The following is a 17822-nucleotide window of genomic DNA, read 5'->3' on the forward strand; positions in this document are numbered from 1 at the left end:
AGATTTGATGTTTTATCAGTTAAAAAAAGTCCTTGTCAATATTTTTTTTAGATATCATTTCTGTCCTGGTCTCCTTCTTTTCTTCTGGTAGTCCAGTTACATGTATGTTAGGTCTTTTCACCATGTCCCATGTGTATTGTTTTTTCTTTATATTCTTTTCTTTTTTTCTCCATGCATCAGTTTCTGCTGTTCTGTAGTCTAGTTCACTAATTCTCTGTTTTGCTGTGTCTTATCTATTAAATTTTTCATGCCAGTTTAGCACTATGGATTCTATGTGAAATTCTCCGTCTTTTCCTTTATTTTCTTGAATGTGTTCATCATAATTATATAAAAATCCTTTTTCTGATATCTGATTCACCCATAGGTCCTTTTTTTTTTTTTTTTTACTGTTGTCCTCCCCCATCCCCTAGTGTTTTGGCATCTTGGTTCTTGCTTTTTTTTTTTTTTTTTTTTTTTTTTTTGCGGTTCATGGGCTTCTCACTGTTGTGGCCTCTCGCCTTGCGGAGCACAGGCTCTGGATGCGCAGGCTCAGCGGCCATGGCTCACAGGCCCAGCCGCTCCGTGGCATGTGGGATCCTCCCGGACCGGGGCACAAACCCATGTCCCCTGCATCGGCAGGCGGACTCCCAACCACTGTGCCACCAGGGAAGCCCCATCTTGCTATAATTTTTGATTGGATGCTGGACATTGTGGATGAAAAATTCTAGAGGCATTGGTATTGTTATCTTCCTCTAAAGAGGGTTATGTTTTCTTCAGGCAGGCAGATAATTTTGGAGGGTCACTTAAATTCTGCCAAGGGTTGGTTTTATGCTATATTAAGTCTACTTTGTTTCAACTTTCTAGATTGTGGCCTATATTCCTAGTGGGTGGCTCTTCTGGGGTTTCAACATTTCTAAAAAAGCTATAGTGTTTATGAAGACTTTTCCTCCTTTGCAAGACTTCAACTACAACCTCTGTCTTCCCAACACTTGTGGAGTATGATCTTAGTTCCCCAACCGGGGATTGAACCCATGCCCCCTGCAGTGGAAGTGCAGAGTCCTAACCACTGGACCGCCTGGGAATTTCTGATGATTCAATCATAGTTTTAGGAGGAGTTTGAACAGAGACTTTTTGGGCTCATTTTTCCTTGGTTTCCTCCTCTGCAGAATTTTATCCTTCAATCTCAGCTGCTTCAGCAGCTCTAAATCTCTAGCTTCTTAGTAAAGCAAGAATACTGCTTTCAGCTTGGATTCTCCTTATGTGCTTCCCTTCTCTGAAGGATCACAACTCCTTAAATCATTTCTGTAGGGGTTGTTCTCCAGTGCCTTCAGACTGTTGTATATATTTTATTCTGCTTTTATGTAATTTTATAGTTTTATATAGTTTCACAGTTGTTTTTGGCAGGAAGGTTTCATCTGATAAAAAAATACATTGCTGTGGCCAGAACCAGAAGTCCTGGGTGTGTTTTTGACAGGGCTGTTAAGCAGCTATTTTCATACAACAAAGCGACTTTGGTGATTTAGCTATTATAGAACCCACCCATGTTTTTATTGACATCATCCTTTTGCAGTACATTTACAGTGCAAATTTACTTTCAACTTACTGCTTACATCATTAAATGTGCTTCTCAGCAAATACCTTGTTTTTAGCCACATCCCACCTTTCTCATAGAAGGAAAAATTAGATATTCTTCTTTATTCTAGTCTGATTTTTATAGAGTGGCTTCCTTTTTTAAATTTTTAAAATTTTAAAATTTTATTTATTTATTTATTTTTGGCCGGCCACTGCAGCATGTGGGATCTTAGTTCCCTGACCAGGGATCGAACCTGCGCCCCCTGCAGTGGAAGCACGGAATCTTAACCACTGGACTGCCAGGGAAGTGCTTTTTTTGTTGTTTTTGTTTTCCTTTTTTTAATTTTTAAATTTCAGTTCTTTAGAATTCTTAGGGTCAGTGGTATCCTAATATTTTAAAAGTAAGATAATAGATTAGTTCTAAAACAGAGTAAGATGTAATTGAATTATCTGTTCTTTCTTGGATTGTCCATGCAATGTATTCGAATGTGTTCAGTTTTCCTTATAGACCCGCATTCCCTATTAAACTCAGCCTTAAAATCAGGAATCAGAGGAGAAATAAGTGTGATATGATTTAGGGGGATGTAATTAGATGAGATGGTGTAACCCCACAGTGATTACTTTGATTCTGTGTTTGTAAGATAGCCATTCTGAATGGGAATTATGCTAACTCCAATGCTTTTTCCATTGAGAAGTATTTTCTGCACCAAGTTTTGTTATTTCCATTTTAATTTTGTGATAAATTTTCTTCACAATTCTTTAAAATTATTTTTTATGTTTGTCTTTATTGTATTTTTTGGGGGGTTGAATGTTTTTCAGTGTATATTTTAAAGCAGTGTTACTCAAAGTGTGGTCTGAAAACCAGTGCTAATTTGAGAACTGTTTGTTACTGGTTTGAAACAAAATAATTCATGGAAACTGAGAATAAAACTTTAGAAATGTTGTAACATTTGACATTATGGCTATTTTCTTACATTATAAAAGTATGAGTCTACAGTGGATTGGTCAAAAACAAGACTAGTTTTTCGCCACAGAGAGTTTGAGAAGCACTGTTTTAAAGGACAATTTGATTCCTCACCAACTATCTCTATAAAATTTTATTAATTTTATTAATTTTATTTTAGCTGCTTCCATTGTAAATTTCCTTTTTTTGGTCTTCACTTCTATGAATTTTTGTTACATTTTGTAGATGTAAATTTCGTAAGGAAGTTTTTATTTATTTAGGTTAATTTTTAGTTAATAACACACTTTATTATTTCTGGTATAACATTAATAGTTTGAACTTGTGTCTTTCATACATTTTCCCCCGGGTCAGTTTTGCAATTGACAGTGTTACCAGCAACATGATAGGATATGAATATGAAGCTGAATCAAAACTTCTTCGGGTGTCAGAAATCCTTTTCTTGCTCTGCAACTACCAGTTCATTGTTTAAGTATTGGTAAGATGAGGAGGGAAAGGTGGATGGCAGAAACCAAGAACTGGCTAGATTGGTCTACATGAGAAAAAGGATGCAGGAAGGAAGGGAGGAGCAAAGAGAGGAGATTCAAGAGTGGTGAACAGAGAGAAGAGTTTTGGAGTTTATGGAGAAAAGGGGTAAATGAGGTGAGAAGAGAGACTTTGGGAAAAGATATGTGTACAAAGGTTTTTAGACAGTTTTGTTGTGTATTATGCTATGTAATTCCCCTTTTGCTGCTTTCTCAAATGACCATTAGTAAAGAGCTTTGTCACTTTTCTGATGCATTCTAGAGTTTTATATTTCTTTTGCATCTATCACTTTGTTGGGATGTACCTCAAGGTAGCCCATTTTTTGTTTATGTTACACAAATGTAAGATGTGTATGTTTGAATTCTACTTTTTTTTTTTTTACTTAAAAATCATTATCAAAATTTTTTCCATATCATTAAAAACTCTTTGTAGACATTTTTAACTTGTCCCCCCCATCAATTGCTTAAAAAGACTATTTTTAATGGGTCATTTACAGTTCAGTGTATGGTGTACCAGTGTTCACTTAACCATTTTTTTCATATTGGCTGTGCACACAAAAAATGTTGCCTACCTTTTCAGTAAACAATGAATGTTGCCTGCTGTCAAGGCATCAGCCACTGCAGCCATACCCCCACCCCACCCCAACCCCAAAGGGTGCACCCTGAGGGGAGTTCAAGTTGGAGAAAAACAGGATACTGGCCCTAGATAGTTAAGATGCATAGCTAAGGAATAACTTCAGTGAGCCAAGACTCTTGCATCTTCCTCTACATAGAAAAGCACTAAAATCATTAACTTGAGATGTCTTTTTTTGTGATTAGCAGTAATCTTTTGATGTTCAATTACATGTTTTTTTCTTTTCCAGCGAAAACTTCTGTATATCCTGGCTTCTCCCTAACCTTTTTGCAGCAGTTCCTCAGAGCTATCTGAGAGGCTGTCTCCCAGGCTGTAGTCCTCAGTAAGGTCCCTGAATAAAACATAACTTGCAACTTTTAGGTTGTGTGTTTTTCTTCAGTCGACATTTATGTGTTTTCCATGTTTTTGCTAAAATAATTAATGTTGAAATGAATAACTTGATTAGTCTTTACATGTGTAATTATTTCCTTAAGAAGATTGGATTGAAAGTTACAAACATTTATCAAATTCTTGGTATATATTCACAAGTACAAAAGCAATTGTTTGAAATTACTAATAATTTTTCACTGAGTAAACATTGCCAGGGTGCAGCTTGAAGGTCATAAAATCTTTTTAAACCAAAAAGGTTGTCTTGATGTTAATCTTCTCTAATCCCTTGTTTTCAGACGGTAGCAGACCAAAAAGTATCAGAGAGATGAGAACCTCATTTTGGTGTTGCGTGATAATCTACTTCAAGACTTACCAGATTCTAATAATCAAGAAGCTTTTCCTTTTATCTGGTTATATATGTGCTCCTTTCTTGTAGAATGGAGGTACTTCATCCCCTCCCCCCTTTTTTAATCAGTGGATTTTTTTTATTGATTTGCTCCTTGTTTTTTTCTTTTCTAGACTCAGTATAATAATAATAATAATGATAAATTACATTTGTATAATATTTCATTGGTTATAAAGCACTTTGATATATATTATTTCACTTAATATGTGTGGCATCCCTGATGGGAAGATATCTGTATTTTACAAAAGAAAAAAATAAGACGATTGCCAAGGCAACCCAGTTAAGTTATAGATCTGGGACATAAACCTGGGTTTCTGATGTATTATCTGGGTAGTATAGGGTAATAATTAAGAGTTCTAGAGCTAGAGTGCTTGGCTTCAAAACGTGGCTTTGTCATTATTAGCTCTTGGGAAAGTTTCTTAATCTTTCTGCCTCAGTTTCTTCCTCTGTACAGTGGGAAAAATAATAGTCTCTACCTCATAGGGTTGTTATGAGGAGTAAGTGAATTAATATGTATAAAGTGTGTAGAAGAATGCCTGACATAAAAGGAATATTCAGTGAATGTTAGGTGTTATTACTACAACAGTACTACCACATCTGCCTTTACCACTGCTGTTATATCTTAGTCTTCTTTGATTTCCAGGGTCAGACTGCTGTGTTTTTCTTTTACTGTTGGCTTTTTGGGTTAAGTTCCGGGAGTAGTTGCTTGGTGATTCTTGTGATGTTCTTGGTTTATTTGCAGAAGAGCAAGACAGTGAAGAAAACGAGAAAAGGCGAAAAAAGAAAAAGGGTACCAAGAGGAAAAGAGATGGAAAGGGTCAAGAAGAAGGGACTTTGGCTTGTGACCTGAAGCTGGATGACATGCTTGACCGCACCTTAGAGGACGGCGCCAAGCAGCACAACCTGACAGCAGTCAACGTGCGAAACATCCTTCATGTGAGTAAGACAGGGGCAGCTGTGTAATGGGAATAGAACTCTTTCACCGGGAGCAAATAAAAATTCTCAGGAAACTCTTTAGTCTTGGTGTGTGAATTACTAATTTTGTGAGTTCCCTGTGGCAAAATATTTTACATTTCAAGGTAGCCTTCTCTTTGCACTCAGCACAAGTTTGAAATGTGAACACATGTGAAAGAACTTAATTGGGAAGATAAACTGTTACTCTGCTTCCTTCCACTGATTTGATTGTTTATTGTTTAGCATATTCAGAGATAATGGAAGATGATAATGTTCACAGTGGATTTACTCTTGTGGGTCAATGTGTCTTAAAAGATGCCCAGTTAACAGTTACAGTCTTTTGCACATGTGCAGATACTCTTCTTTGCTACGTAGCAGTACACCTATTTATAAAGCCTTTGCTGTTTATTAACCTGAGAATTTTTTTTTTTTTTTTGAGCCATTCCTGTTAGTATCAGCTAATGAGATTGGTCCATTTGCTTGCTACATTGTTGGAAGCTGTGTGCTTCTCTCCAAAACTTCCTTCTCTGCTTTCAGTTGCCTTGCTTTACCCTAATCTGAAACCATTTGGGTATCTAGCTCTCGTTTATCATCTACATATATCTAGCAGAGTTACAGAGACATGAGTATTATCTAGATGATACATCTTTGTTGCATAAAGTGAAATTTCATCTTTCTCCAGGAAGTAATCACAAATGAACATGTAGTTGCTATGATGAAAGCAGCCATCAGTGAGACGGAAGATATGCCAATGTTTGTGAGTAGTTATCGTTCTTTCAATGTCATGGAACAGAACTATCTGTAAACTGGCTAAGTGTAGTGAGTTGTTTACAAACTCACTTGGGAGTTTGTAAATAATTTGGCAGTTGGGGGCAAACTCAAGAATCACTCGATGATTTTTATTGACTGTTTTCTTCTTATTTTCCCTTCTTAGGAGCCCAAAATGACACGCTCTAAACTGAAGGAAGTGGTGGAAAAAGGAGTGGTGGGTGTTCTGTTTTTTCTTTATTGTTTATTTAGCTTTGTTAGTAATATATAATTCCAGGTTATTTGTAGGGAAAAAAATATAGGAAATATTTATTATGATCTGGGTTTGACTCCTTAAAGAAATATTTGTAAAAGGCAAATCGACATGTGGAGATGCAATATATGAAATCATTATCATAGTTTATTTTTATTTTAGTTGCTTTTTTGGAAGTGCTAGGTAGATAACCACTTGGAGCAGTTGAAAGCAATGAGTGATGACAGTTTTTCTATTCATGTTGTGAGATATGTGGTGAAGTGTTTAAAGTAGTGTATTTCAAATTGTATTCCAGGGACCAGTTGCATCAAGATCACCCTGGTATGGGGTTCCTCAAGAGTGCTGATTAAAAATGCACATTCTTGGGCTCACCTCAGACCCAGGAATCAGGACCCATGGGTAGGGCCTGGGAATATGCATTGTTGAAAGCACAACAGTACATTCTTTTGCACACTAAAGTATGAGAACCTCTTGAAGACTTTTGAAGCATTCTGATACAGCAAGCTCTTTGATGCTGGGCACTGTGTTCTATCTGCTTAACAAGCACCTGTCCAGTTTGTGCTTACCTTCTGAGACAAGGCAGGTGATAGTCCTGAGGGAGTCCATTCTATCTCTGATAGTAAGAAAGATTTACCATATGGACCCAAAATGCATAGTGTAGTTTTTGTCTGTTTGTCTGGTTCTGTTCCTTGCAGCCCTGTAGAAGAAATGTCTGTTCCTCTTCCACATGGCCTTTCCTCTAGTTGAAGAAAACCAATATATTTTTTTACAACATTCTTTTCTTGCTAAACGTCCCCTAATTTTTTATTGGTCTTCATGTGACAAGGCTTTGAGTACCTTCACCAATCTGATCCTTTTCTTCTGCATGTGCCGAGTTTGTCCATATCCTTTTAAAGGTATGCCTTAAGTGGATCTAGTGCTCCAGATAGGGTTTAACTAGTATAGATTAAAGTTAGGTTGGGACTTCCCTGGCAGTCCAGTGCTTAAGACTCTTAGCTTCCAGTGCAGGGGTACAGGTTCAATCCCTGGTCAGGGAACTAAGATCCTGCATGCCGCACGGTGCAGCCAAAAAAAAATAAAATAAAAAAATAAAGTTAGGATATTCCCTCAGTGTTCAGATTCCATATTTCCCTTAATGCAGCCTAAGGTTGCATTGGCTTTTTTTTTTTTTTAATATGCCAAAGACATACATTTTAGGGTGGAAAATTCTGCTCCCCTATGCACTGGCTTTTTTTGACAGCCACATCATATATATATATTTGTATATATTTGTCTAATTGACTAACCCTGGTTGCATAAAGTGAAATTTCATCTTTCTCCAGGAAGTAATCACAAATGAACATGTGGTAGCTATGATGAAAGCCATCAGTGAGACAGAAGTTCTATGAAGTCTACCTGACATAGAATATAATTAACATTAATTCCATATTTGATTAAAAAAAACCCAAGGAGATCCAAATCAGGCTCTGGATTATGTCTACCAACCACGTATATAGTTGCAGAGAAGGTAGACAACCCAAGGCTATAGTTTATGTGGGAGAGCAAAGATTAGAGTCTATTTCTGTTGCTTCTTAATCTTAATAGACTGACTCCTTCCTGATGGATTTGGCAGTAGGAAAATTGATTGGTTTAGAAACAAACATGAGAAGAGGTATGGACCTGAATCACATCATTCCCTTTACCCTGTGTTGGGCCTGGCTCCACAGAGGATTTTACCTACTGTATTATTCCACTTATATGACACTTTTTTTTGTTTTGTTTTGGCTGCACTGCACGGTATGTGAGATCTTAGTTCCCCGACCAGGGATCGAACCCATGTCCCCTGCATTGGAAAGGCAGAGTGTTAACCACTGGACCACCAGGGAAGTTCCCGAGGATTTTAAAACAATAGATAAACAATCCACCACAGAGGATTTTAAAACAATAAGTAGCCACAACATGGCAGGGCTGAGGAGATGTGAAGGGCCTAAGGCTCCTTATAGAGACAGAACCTAATGGTCTATTGGATTTTGTTCATGATGATTTTGTTTGGGTCACAGTTAGACGGTCAAGAAATTATGCACTCCAATGGTATTGTGTCAGGAGTACGTAAGAGGTTTTAAAGAATTCTTTAAAAACTTCCCCCCACCAACTCTATTGTTTTATTTATTTTTTTATTTTTAAAATTTATTTATTTTAGGCTGCATTGGGTCTTCATTGCTGAGCACGGGCACAGGCTTTCTCTAGTTGCAGCCGGGGGGGGGGGCTACTCTTCTTTGCGGTGCGCGGGCTTCTCATTATGGTGGCTTCTCTCATTGCGGGGCATGGGCTCTAGGCGCGCGGGCTTCAGGAGTCGTGGCACACAGGCTCAATAGTTGTGGCTTGCGGGTTCTAGAGTGCATGCTCACTAGTTTTGGTGCACAGGCTTTGTTGCTCCGCGGCATGTGGGATCTTCCCAGAGCAGGGCTCGAACCTATGTCCCCTGCATTGGCAGGCGGATTCTTAACCACTGCGCCACCAGGGAAGCCCCTCTATTGTTTTAAAATCCTGAAAAAGTTGAAAAGAATTTTACAGTGAATCTAGATTCCATCTAGATTTAACAATGTAAAATTCTGCCATATTTGCTTTATTTCTCTCTGTGTCTGTCTATTGTTTTTTCCTGGACTATTTGAGAAGATGTTGTGTACGACTTGACACTTCACCCTGAAATCCTTCCCTAAGAACTTTTCATGGCTAGCTTTTTGGAGGCATACTTATGGTGGATTTATGTAATTGATTAAGAAGTACTGATGGCAAAAGGCTGCTATCACCTGTAGTATCCTAGGTTTGTGTACTATTGTAGTTTACAGATAGTTTTCATATTTATTATTCTATATGAACCCAAGCTATAATATAAAGTAGACAGTATAGACACTTTGTCCATTTATGGGTAATACAGATTCTTACTAGGTTTAAGGCAGAGATGCTAATGATGGAAATAGATTCATCTCTCCTTTTCTTCTGCCAAGCTCTGACAAATATTTGACAGTGTAGATCAGTACCCCTACATCACTGCAGCTACGTGTTAGTCTGATGGCTCCTTGTGATGGTAAAGAAGAAGTAAAAATGAAAAACAGTCTGTTTTAGTTACAGGAACTTAACTATTTATATTCTTTGTTGGTAGGTAATTCCAACATGGAATATTTCACCAATTAAGAAGGCCAATGAAATTAAGGTAAACTTGGAAGAGGTAATTTTAATTCTTTTCCAGAAGGACTTCATCAGTTTCAAAACGCTTCTATTTGTTAACTTTTTTGGACCTATGTATTTATTTAAATTCCAGCTTTGGTTTTTTTCCATTTCATTAGTCTTAGATTTGACTCTCATGCTAGAAATCTTTTTAACTCCTGCCTCTATTACTTGCTTTAGCTGCTTGTTGTGCTCTTAGGATTTTTTTTTTCCTGCTCTGCTTTCTTCCCCTTATTTCCCAAATACATATGATTCGTGTTTTCTCTTATTTTATTTTTTTCTATAATTGTACTTATGTAGCCTCCTCAGTTTGTGGATATACACCTTGAAGACGATGATTCCTCAGATGAAGAGTACCAGCCCGATGATGAAGAAGAAGATGAGACTGCTGAAGAGGTCAGTGGTTACCTGTGTGAGTGTTAGTTGGTAATATAGAAAATATTTGGCTCCACAAGGCAGTGTACTTTGCTTCCTTAGTAATATCACTTGTTCTATACAGAGGGTTGAAACACAGTTCTTCTTTCTACTCATTTCTTTGCATAAATCTGACACTGTGACTCCTCTTCATGCTCCCTTGATTTTTTCATGTCTTGTATTATGAAATAGAACACACATATAACATGCAGAACTGTGCATAGGATAAAAATTAAAATATACAGCTTAAATAACTGTAAAGCTAATCCTTATGAAACTTCCTTAAAGTCATTAAGTATAACATTGCCAGACACCTCTTATCACAGTCACTTTTCTTCCCCTATAGACAGCCACTATCTTGACTTTTTGGTAATTACTTCCTTGCTTATCTTTCTACTTATATCACCTAAATATGCAGCTCTACACACTGTATTCAGTTTTTTACTGTTTCTGAACCTTAGGTAAATGGAACCGTAGTCTATTCTTTTGTGTGGCTTTTTTTGTTTTGTTTTTGGTTCAACACAAGTCATTTGAGATTCATTTATACTGTTGCTTGTAGCTATAGTTCATTCATTTTCATAGTTAATGTAATATTCTATTTCTTAATGTGTTCTTTGACTTGTTTGTTAAAGGATTTTAAATCAGTGCCTTTTACAGAGTTTACAGTGCTGACGAGGACAGAGATCTGATCCCTGTTCCTACCTTCAGCAAATTAAGCTTTTACTTAAATTTTATTCTCTTACTCTAATTCAGTGATTGATACTTTGATTGATATTTTGTGATTCATTCTATTGAGGTACTTCAGACTCAGTGGAATGAGGTAGGGGCATACATATGAAAGTGAACTGGATTTGTTTTGTAGAGTTTATTGGAAAGTGATGTTGAAAGCACTGCTTCATCTCCACGTGGGGCAAAGAAATCCAGATTGAGGCAGTCTTCTGAGATGACTGAAACAGATGAGGAGAGTGGCATATTATCAGAGGTAAATCCACATCATACTAGCAAGATAAATTAGAGGTGCTCTATAAGTAGATTATTTAACTGTATAAATAGATCATTTATCCATGGTGATTCTAAGCTGTCACCCTTTGCCAAACATGATTCAAGATCAGTAATCATGCCATTATCTTCCTGGTATTTGTGACTAGTTATAACTGAATTTCAAATTCCCTTAAGTCAGTGAACAGTTAAGAGAAAACTGGAACTCAGTGATAGGGAGAATTCTTATTAAGGGGCCAAATGTGAGTGACTGGCAGAGTTTATTTCCTTCTACCCTTCTCTTTTTTGTATGTGTTTTCTAATATTGTTCTAAAGCCATTTTTATTGTATTTCCCCGCTTTTGATAACCTAAGTAGCATCCTGTTGGCTTCATTGGAAATAGGATGAAACCTAATTAGATTAATGTACTTGACAGTGCCTTTGTTTTTATATACTTCTATCTAGATGGGAAGAGAAAGATTGCTAGCATATGAAAGACATGCTTCTCTCCTCCTGCTTTTTTTTTTTCTCTTTTCTTCCCTTCCTCCCTTTAATTTTTAACATACTTGCCCCTTTTAATCAGGCTGAGAAAGTCACCACACCTGCCATTAGGCACATCAGTGCTGAGGTAGTGCCCATGGGGCCTCCGCCCCCACCAAAGCCCAAACAGACCAAGGATAGTACTTTCATGGAGAAGTTGCATGCGGTAGATGAGGAGCTGGCTTCCAGTCCAGTCTGCATGGATTCTTTCCAGGTAAACATAACTCTAAATTGCTGAAAAAGTCAAATGGAATAATTTAGTCATTGCTCAGATTGAGAAGGGAAGATATTAAATTCTGATACAGTAAGTAACATTCATGAAATTATAGGTCTTTGGTACTCTATTTAGTTTGTGCTATTTTATTGTAAGTGAGAATTAAGTGAGAATGGCAGTTCCTAAGGAAGAAATAAGGTATGTGACAGAGAGCATTTTAAAATGTGGAACATAGGAACAACCTTCAGCCAGATTCCTCAAATATTAACCTTTACCACAATTGCTTTATCATTTTCTCCTTCTTTCTCTCTCTCTGTACACATTTATTTTTTCCTGAATTGCTTTAGAGTGTGTTGCAGTCATGATGCGCTTTTACCCCTAAATATCTTAGTGTATATTTCCTACAGATGAGGACATTTGATTATGAAAATAAGGATATATAATATTAATAGTCTATTAAAGTCCTTATTTGGATTTTGCCAATTGTCCCAATAATGTCTTTTATATAAAGCAGAAGAAAAATGATTTTTTTTTGTGATCCGGGATCCAGTCTAGGATAACATGTTGTATTTAGTCGTCTTGTCTCTTAGACTCTTTTTATTGGGAACAGTTTCTCAAAGTTTCATAACCTTGACATTTTTGAACCTTATAGAGCAATTATTTTGCAGAATGTTCCTCAATTTTGACTTTTCTGATACTTCCTCATAATTAGATTCAGGTTATGCACATTTGGCACTAATATCACAGAAGTGATATGTCCTTTTTAGTGCATCATATTAGGAGGCACGTGACTTCCGTCATGTTAAATTTGATCACATGGTTAAGGTGGTGTCTGCTTGTTTTCCTCGCTGTAAAATTATTATTTTTCCATTTTTAAATTAGTATGTATCTTTGAGGCAAAATATCTTTTCACCCACTAATTTTAGCATCCATTGCTGTTCTTGATTGAAACAGTCATTACTATGGTTATTGTCAAATGATGACTTTCTAAATTCCATCATTAGACAGTTCTTTTTTTTTTCAAATTTTTATTTATTTATTTTTCTTTTGGCTGTGCTGTGCGGCATGTAGGATCCTAGTTCCCTGACCAGGGATCAAACCCGCACCCCCTGATTGGAAGCGCGGAGTCTTAACCACTGGACTGCCATGGAAGTCCCAGCCAGTTATTATTATTTTTTTAACATCTTTATTGGAGTATAATTGCTTTACAATGTTGTGTTAGTTTCTCCTGTATAACAAAGTGAATCAGCTATATTTATACATATATCCCCATATCCTCTCCCTCTTGTGTCTCCTTCCCACCCTCCCTATCCCACCCCTCTGGGTGGGCACAAAGCACCGGGCTGATCTCCCTGTGGTATGTAGCTACTTCCCACTAGCTGTCTATTTTACATTTTGTAGTATATATATGTTAATGCTACTCTCTCACTTCGTCCCAGCTTACCCTTCCCCCTGGCTGCGCGCAACTGGCCGCATGCTCTGGAGCCTGCACGCCACAACTAGAGAGAAGCACTCACGCCATACAAAAGATCCTGTGTGCCGCAACTAAGACCCAAAGCAGCGAAATAAATAAATAAATAAATATTTTAAAAAGTAAAAATAAAAAAAAGATACTTCTCTTAAAGTATCTTTTTAGAAAAAAAAAAGGAATAGACATACAGATCAGTGGAACAGAATTGAGAGTCTAGAAATAAACTCTTAAATTTATGGTCAGTTAATCTTTGACAAGCGTTCCAAGACCAATTAATGGGAAAAGAATAGTCTTTCAACAAATGGTGCTGTGACAACTGGAAATCCACATGCAAGAGTATAAAGTTAGACCCTTACCTCACACCACACTCAAAAGTTAACTCAAAATAGATCATTGACTTAAATGTAAGGGCTAAAATTATAGAACTCTTAGAACAAAACATAGAGTAAATCTTTGTGACCTTTGCTTAGGCAGTGGTTTCTTAATACAATACCAAAAGCACAAATGACAAAAAGAATAGGTACATTGGACCTCATCACAATTAAAAACTTTTGTGCCTCAGAGGATACATCAAAAAAGTGGAGACAACCCAGAAAGTGGGAGAAAATAATTGCAAATCACATATCTGATAAGGGTCTTGTATCTGTAATATATAATGAACTCTTATAAGTCAACAATAAAAAGACAACCGAATTAAAAAATGGGCAAAGTGTATGAATAGACATTATTCATTTCCTTTTTTCTCAATAAAAAGGAATGAGGGGCTTCCCTGGTGGTGCAGTGGTTAAGAATCCATCTGCCAATGCGGGGGACACGGGTTTGAGCCCTGGTCCGGGAAGATCCCACATGCCGCGGAGCAACTAAGCCCGTGCACTACAACTACTGAGCCTGCGCTCTGGAGCCCGCGAGCCATAACTCCTGAAGCGCGCACACCTAGAGCCTGGGCTCTGAGATGAGAGAAGCCACTGTGTGAGAAGCCCGCTCGCAGCAACGAAGACCCAATGCAGCCAAAAATAAAATAAATAGAGTAAATAAATTTTATTACAAAAAAAAAAGGAATGAGTACTGATACATGCTACAAAATGGATGAACTTTGAAAACATGCTAAGTGAAAGAAGCCAGAGACAAAAGGCCACATATTGTATGATTCCTTTTATTTATTTAAAAAAATATTTATTTATTTATTTATTTATTTTGGCTGTGCCGGGTCTTCGTTGCGGCGTGTGGGATCTTTTTAATTGTGGCATGCAGACTTCTTAGTTGTGGCATGTGGACTCTTAGTTGCGGCATGCGGACTCTTAGTTGCAGCATGTGGACTTCTTAGTTGTGGCATGCGGACTCTTAGTTGCGGTATGTGAACTCTTAGCTGCAGCACATGTGTGGGATCTAGTTCCCCGACCAGCAATTGAACCCAGACCCCCTGCATTGGGAGCGTGGAGTCTTACCCACTGGACCACCAGGGAAGTCCCTATGATTCCTTTTATATAAAATGTCTAGCATAAGCAAATCCATAGAGACAGAAAGATTAGTGGGTATCAGAGTGGGATCAGGGAAGAACGGGGAGCTACCACTAAGGGAAATGGCCTTTCTTTTTGGGGTGATGAAAATGTTTTGGAATTAGATAGTGGTGATGGTCACACAACTCTGTGAATATAGTAAGATCCACTCAGTTATACACTTTAAAAGAGTGAGTTTTATGGTGTGTAAATTATATCTTAATAAAGCTCTTATAAATGTTCCTGAAATGTTGGTTTTTAAAACTGATGTCATTATAAGGTACAAGGATATATTGTACAACACGGGGAATATAGCCAATATTTTATAAGAACTATAAATGGAGTATAACCTTTAAAAAAAAAAGACATTGGCACCTACAAAAAAAAAATTGATGTCATTATCCTTAAAGTTTCTCAGACAAAGAATAATAAATCCATATGGTTTAGAGAAGAGACCTTGTGTTTTAAGCTAAGAAGAGAAACAGGATATGATGAAGTTTGGAGAAATTGAAAGCATTAGGCATTCAGTGATATGTTTTTATTTCCTTCTCCGTTGGCTAGCCCATGGATGACAGTCTCATTGCATTCCGAACTCGCTCTAAGATGCCTCTGAAAGATGTTCCCCTGGGGCAACTAGAGGCAGAGCTCCGAGCTCCAGACATCACCCCAGACATGTATGATCCCAATACAGCAGATGATGAGGACTGGAAGATGTGGCTGGGGGGACTTATGAATGATGATGTGGGGAATGAAGGTAAGTGGTTTTGTTTGCATTTAATATCTACTCTGTCCATGGTCTCTGGTAAAATTTTCATTAGTTAAAAGCGTAAAGAAAGGGGGTGTTTTTGGTTAATTGATTTAATTGTGTATTTAACAATGTGGTCTAAATCAGTAGTTAAATTCCACTCCCACCCACTTTTTGTTTTTGTTAAAGAGCCTTTTGGGGAATCTTTTGAATGCTAAGATTCCTCCCCTGAAACATAAATGTACATATAATTTTATATATGATTTCACGAGAGTGCATTGACTCACTCGAAGACTGTCATGTTAGTTAATGTTCTTCCTGATGCAGGTGAAAGAATCCTCTCAACTTGCTGAAGTTGAGAATCCTAACTCTCAACTTGCTGAATGAAACCAGACTTTGGGAAGGGCAGAAAAACCTACAGTGGAATTGAGACCCACTTTCCCTCTCAACAGCTGTTACCTCTGCTTTTTGTCAGTCAACTCCATTCTCAAACCTCTTTTTTTCTACAAGGCTGGAACTATGATCATAAACACACCATTCACTTCTTGGTTTGTCCCTACATCAGAACAACTCTCTCCTACAGGCTCCAGTTTGAAAAATCCAGAGGAACAACTCTGATTGGTTGGGTTTGATCACATGCCCACTGTCTTGGTATTGCATGGCTTTAATAGGGAGACTGTTTCAGCATGGAGTCCTGTGATTGGCAGCACCTTGTTGCCAATCACAAACAACGGGGTTGGAGTAAGCAGTTACCCAAAAGAAGTGACAGTGTTTCCAGAAGTAGGGAAGGAGAACTGATCAGACAGAAACAATGTTGACTACAGTCATACATGGTGTAAGAATCCCTGCTGCAACCCTTATTTGTTTTAGAATATAATTCTTACTTTAAAACAATACATTGTTAAAATTGTCTTTGGTGGGTTTTTTTTTTAAGCGTACTATAGTGAAAGTCAGTTACCATTCATCATTTTGTGCAGTGTTTCTGTAAATTTAGAGGAAATGAGAGATTGATTTAGTTTGTAGTGATTCCAGATGATGTCACATTCTTTTGATGGAATCAGGGCAATTTTGTTACTATTGTTGTTTCCTTTTGACTCTCTTCAATGGGGAGTGACCAGGATATTCATACTGGTTGTGTTGTGGAAGATTCACACTTTTAAAAAAATGTGTATAACTGAACCAAAGTCTTACTTGCATTTTTATGTGAACAGAGTCATTCACTATCTCACTTTAATCCGTAGCCAAATTCATTGCTTCTATTTCTGGATCACATGATGTCCTATCAAACTTAATTACAGACAACTTACAGAGCATATCTTTATTCTTTTCCCTGTCTTCTAAAAACAACTCCTGTAAGATTTTTGTGTTGAAAGAATAATGCTTTAAGATAAATAAGAGAACATATAGGTTGTATGGAAATAGAGTAAATATTTGGGTAGGTAAGGCCAGGAATAAATTAGGATAAGTGAATGAAAGAAAGTAAGTTCTCATATTTACCTTATAAAGCTATTAATAACTATACTGCACATAATTTGGCATTTGGTATTGAGTACTTTCTTTTACAAGGCAGTGTGTTAGGTTCTATGAGAGATAGAGGAAAATGATCATTTTGTTAGGGAGTAAACATGTATGAATGGTGCCTGGTCCATTGTTAAATGCATGATACATTTCAGATTAATGAAGTTGAATGAACTCAGATGCACCATAAAAGTGGCATAAACTCTGTTCTAAGGTTTTAGAAGAGAGAGAATTATTGTTTAGCATGACCAGAGATAGCAACATGAAAAAGGTGGTAATTGAGATGGACCTTTGAAAGATATTTGACAACAGTGACAAGAGAGGAATCATATGGGTGGAAGTGACATTGAGATAATATGTATTTGGGTTCTGTAGAATATATGCTCCCCAGAGTTTTCTCTTATATTCTGTATTATAACCATAAGGGTAATACGTGCTTGGAGTAAAGAAATCAAATATTGTGTAAAGAAAACTGTTAAAGCCTTTCCTCATGATGACAGTTTCATGCTGCAGAGGGATCACTGATAATAGTTTGATGTGCCTCTTGTGAGAGTTTTCAAATATGACGTTGCCTTTTAGTTTTCCACATTAATGTGGCAATAGGAAGAATTTTAGTCCTAAATTTAAATTCCCTAAACATTTAGAAAAGACAGGTAACAAGAAGCAAATTGGTTTGAATTTTAGCATTTTTGTTCTTCTCCACCCACCTTCTATAGCAGAAGTGGTAATAAGCAATGCAATGCACAAACTTGCATGAAGGAGAAAAGGATGAAATTTGCAGCTGAGTCATTGACATATTAACTGGAGAGTCAGTTCCTT

At 37.1% G+C, this 17822-nt stretch overlaps 1 protein-coding gene across 3 annotated transcripts in view; it reads left to right on the plus strand.

The window, feature by feature from the left end:
• GON4L (gon-4 like) overlaps positions 1 to 17822 on the plus strand; it is a 96698-nt gene that overhangs the window by 20249 nt on the left and 58627 nt on the right. For 2 of the 3 annotated variants that reach the window (XM_028488772.1, XM_007110398.3), the window contains exons 4-11: positions 5188 to 5381; positions 6082 to 6156; positions 6334 to 6384; positions 9563 to 9613; positions 9928 to 10023; positions 10904 to 11023; positions 11603 to 11773; positions 15302 to 15494. In XM_028488772.1, coding sequence (XP_028344573.1) covers positions 5188 to 5381; positions 6082 to 6156; positions 6334 to 6384; positions 9563 to 9613; positions 9928 to 10023; positions 10904 to 11023; positions 11603 to 11773; positions 15302 to 15494 — 951 coding nt within the window. Of the gene's footprint in view, positions 1 to 4347; positions 4483 to 5187; positions 5382 to 6081; positions 6157 to 6333; positions 6385 to 9562; positions 9614 to 9927; positions 10024 to 10903; positions 11024 to 11602; positions 11774 to 15301; positions 15495 to 17822 lie in introns of those variants that run through there. The other variant, XM_055084295.1, reaches the window with a different exon arrangement.

This window comes from Physeter macrocephalus, chromosome 4 (genome assembly GCF_002837175.3).
Source record: "Physeter macrocephalus isolate SW-GA chromosome 4, ASM283717v5, whole genome shotgun sequence".
Taxonomy (NCBI): domain Eukaryota; kingdom Metazoa; phylum Chordata; class Mammalia; order Artiodactyla; family Physeteridae; genus Physeter; species Physeter macrocephalus.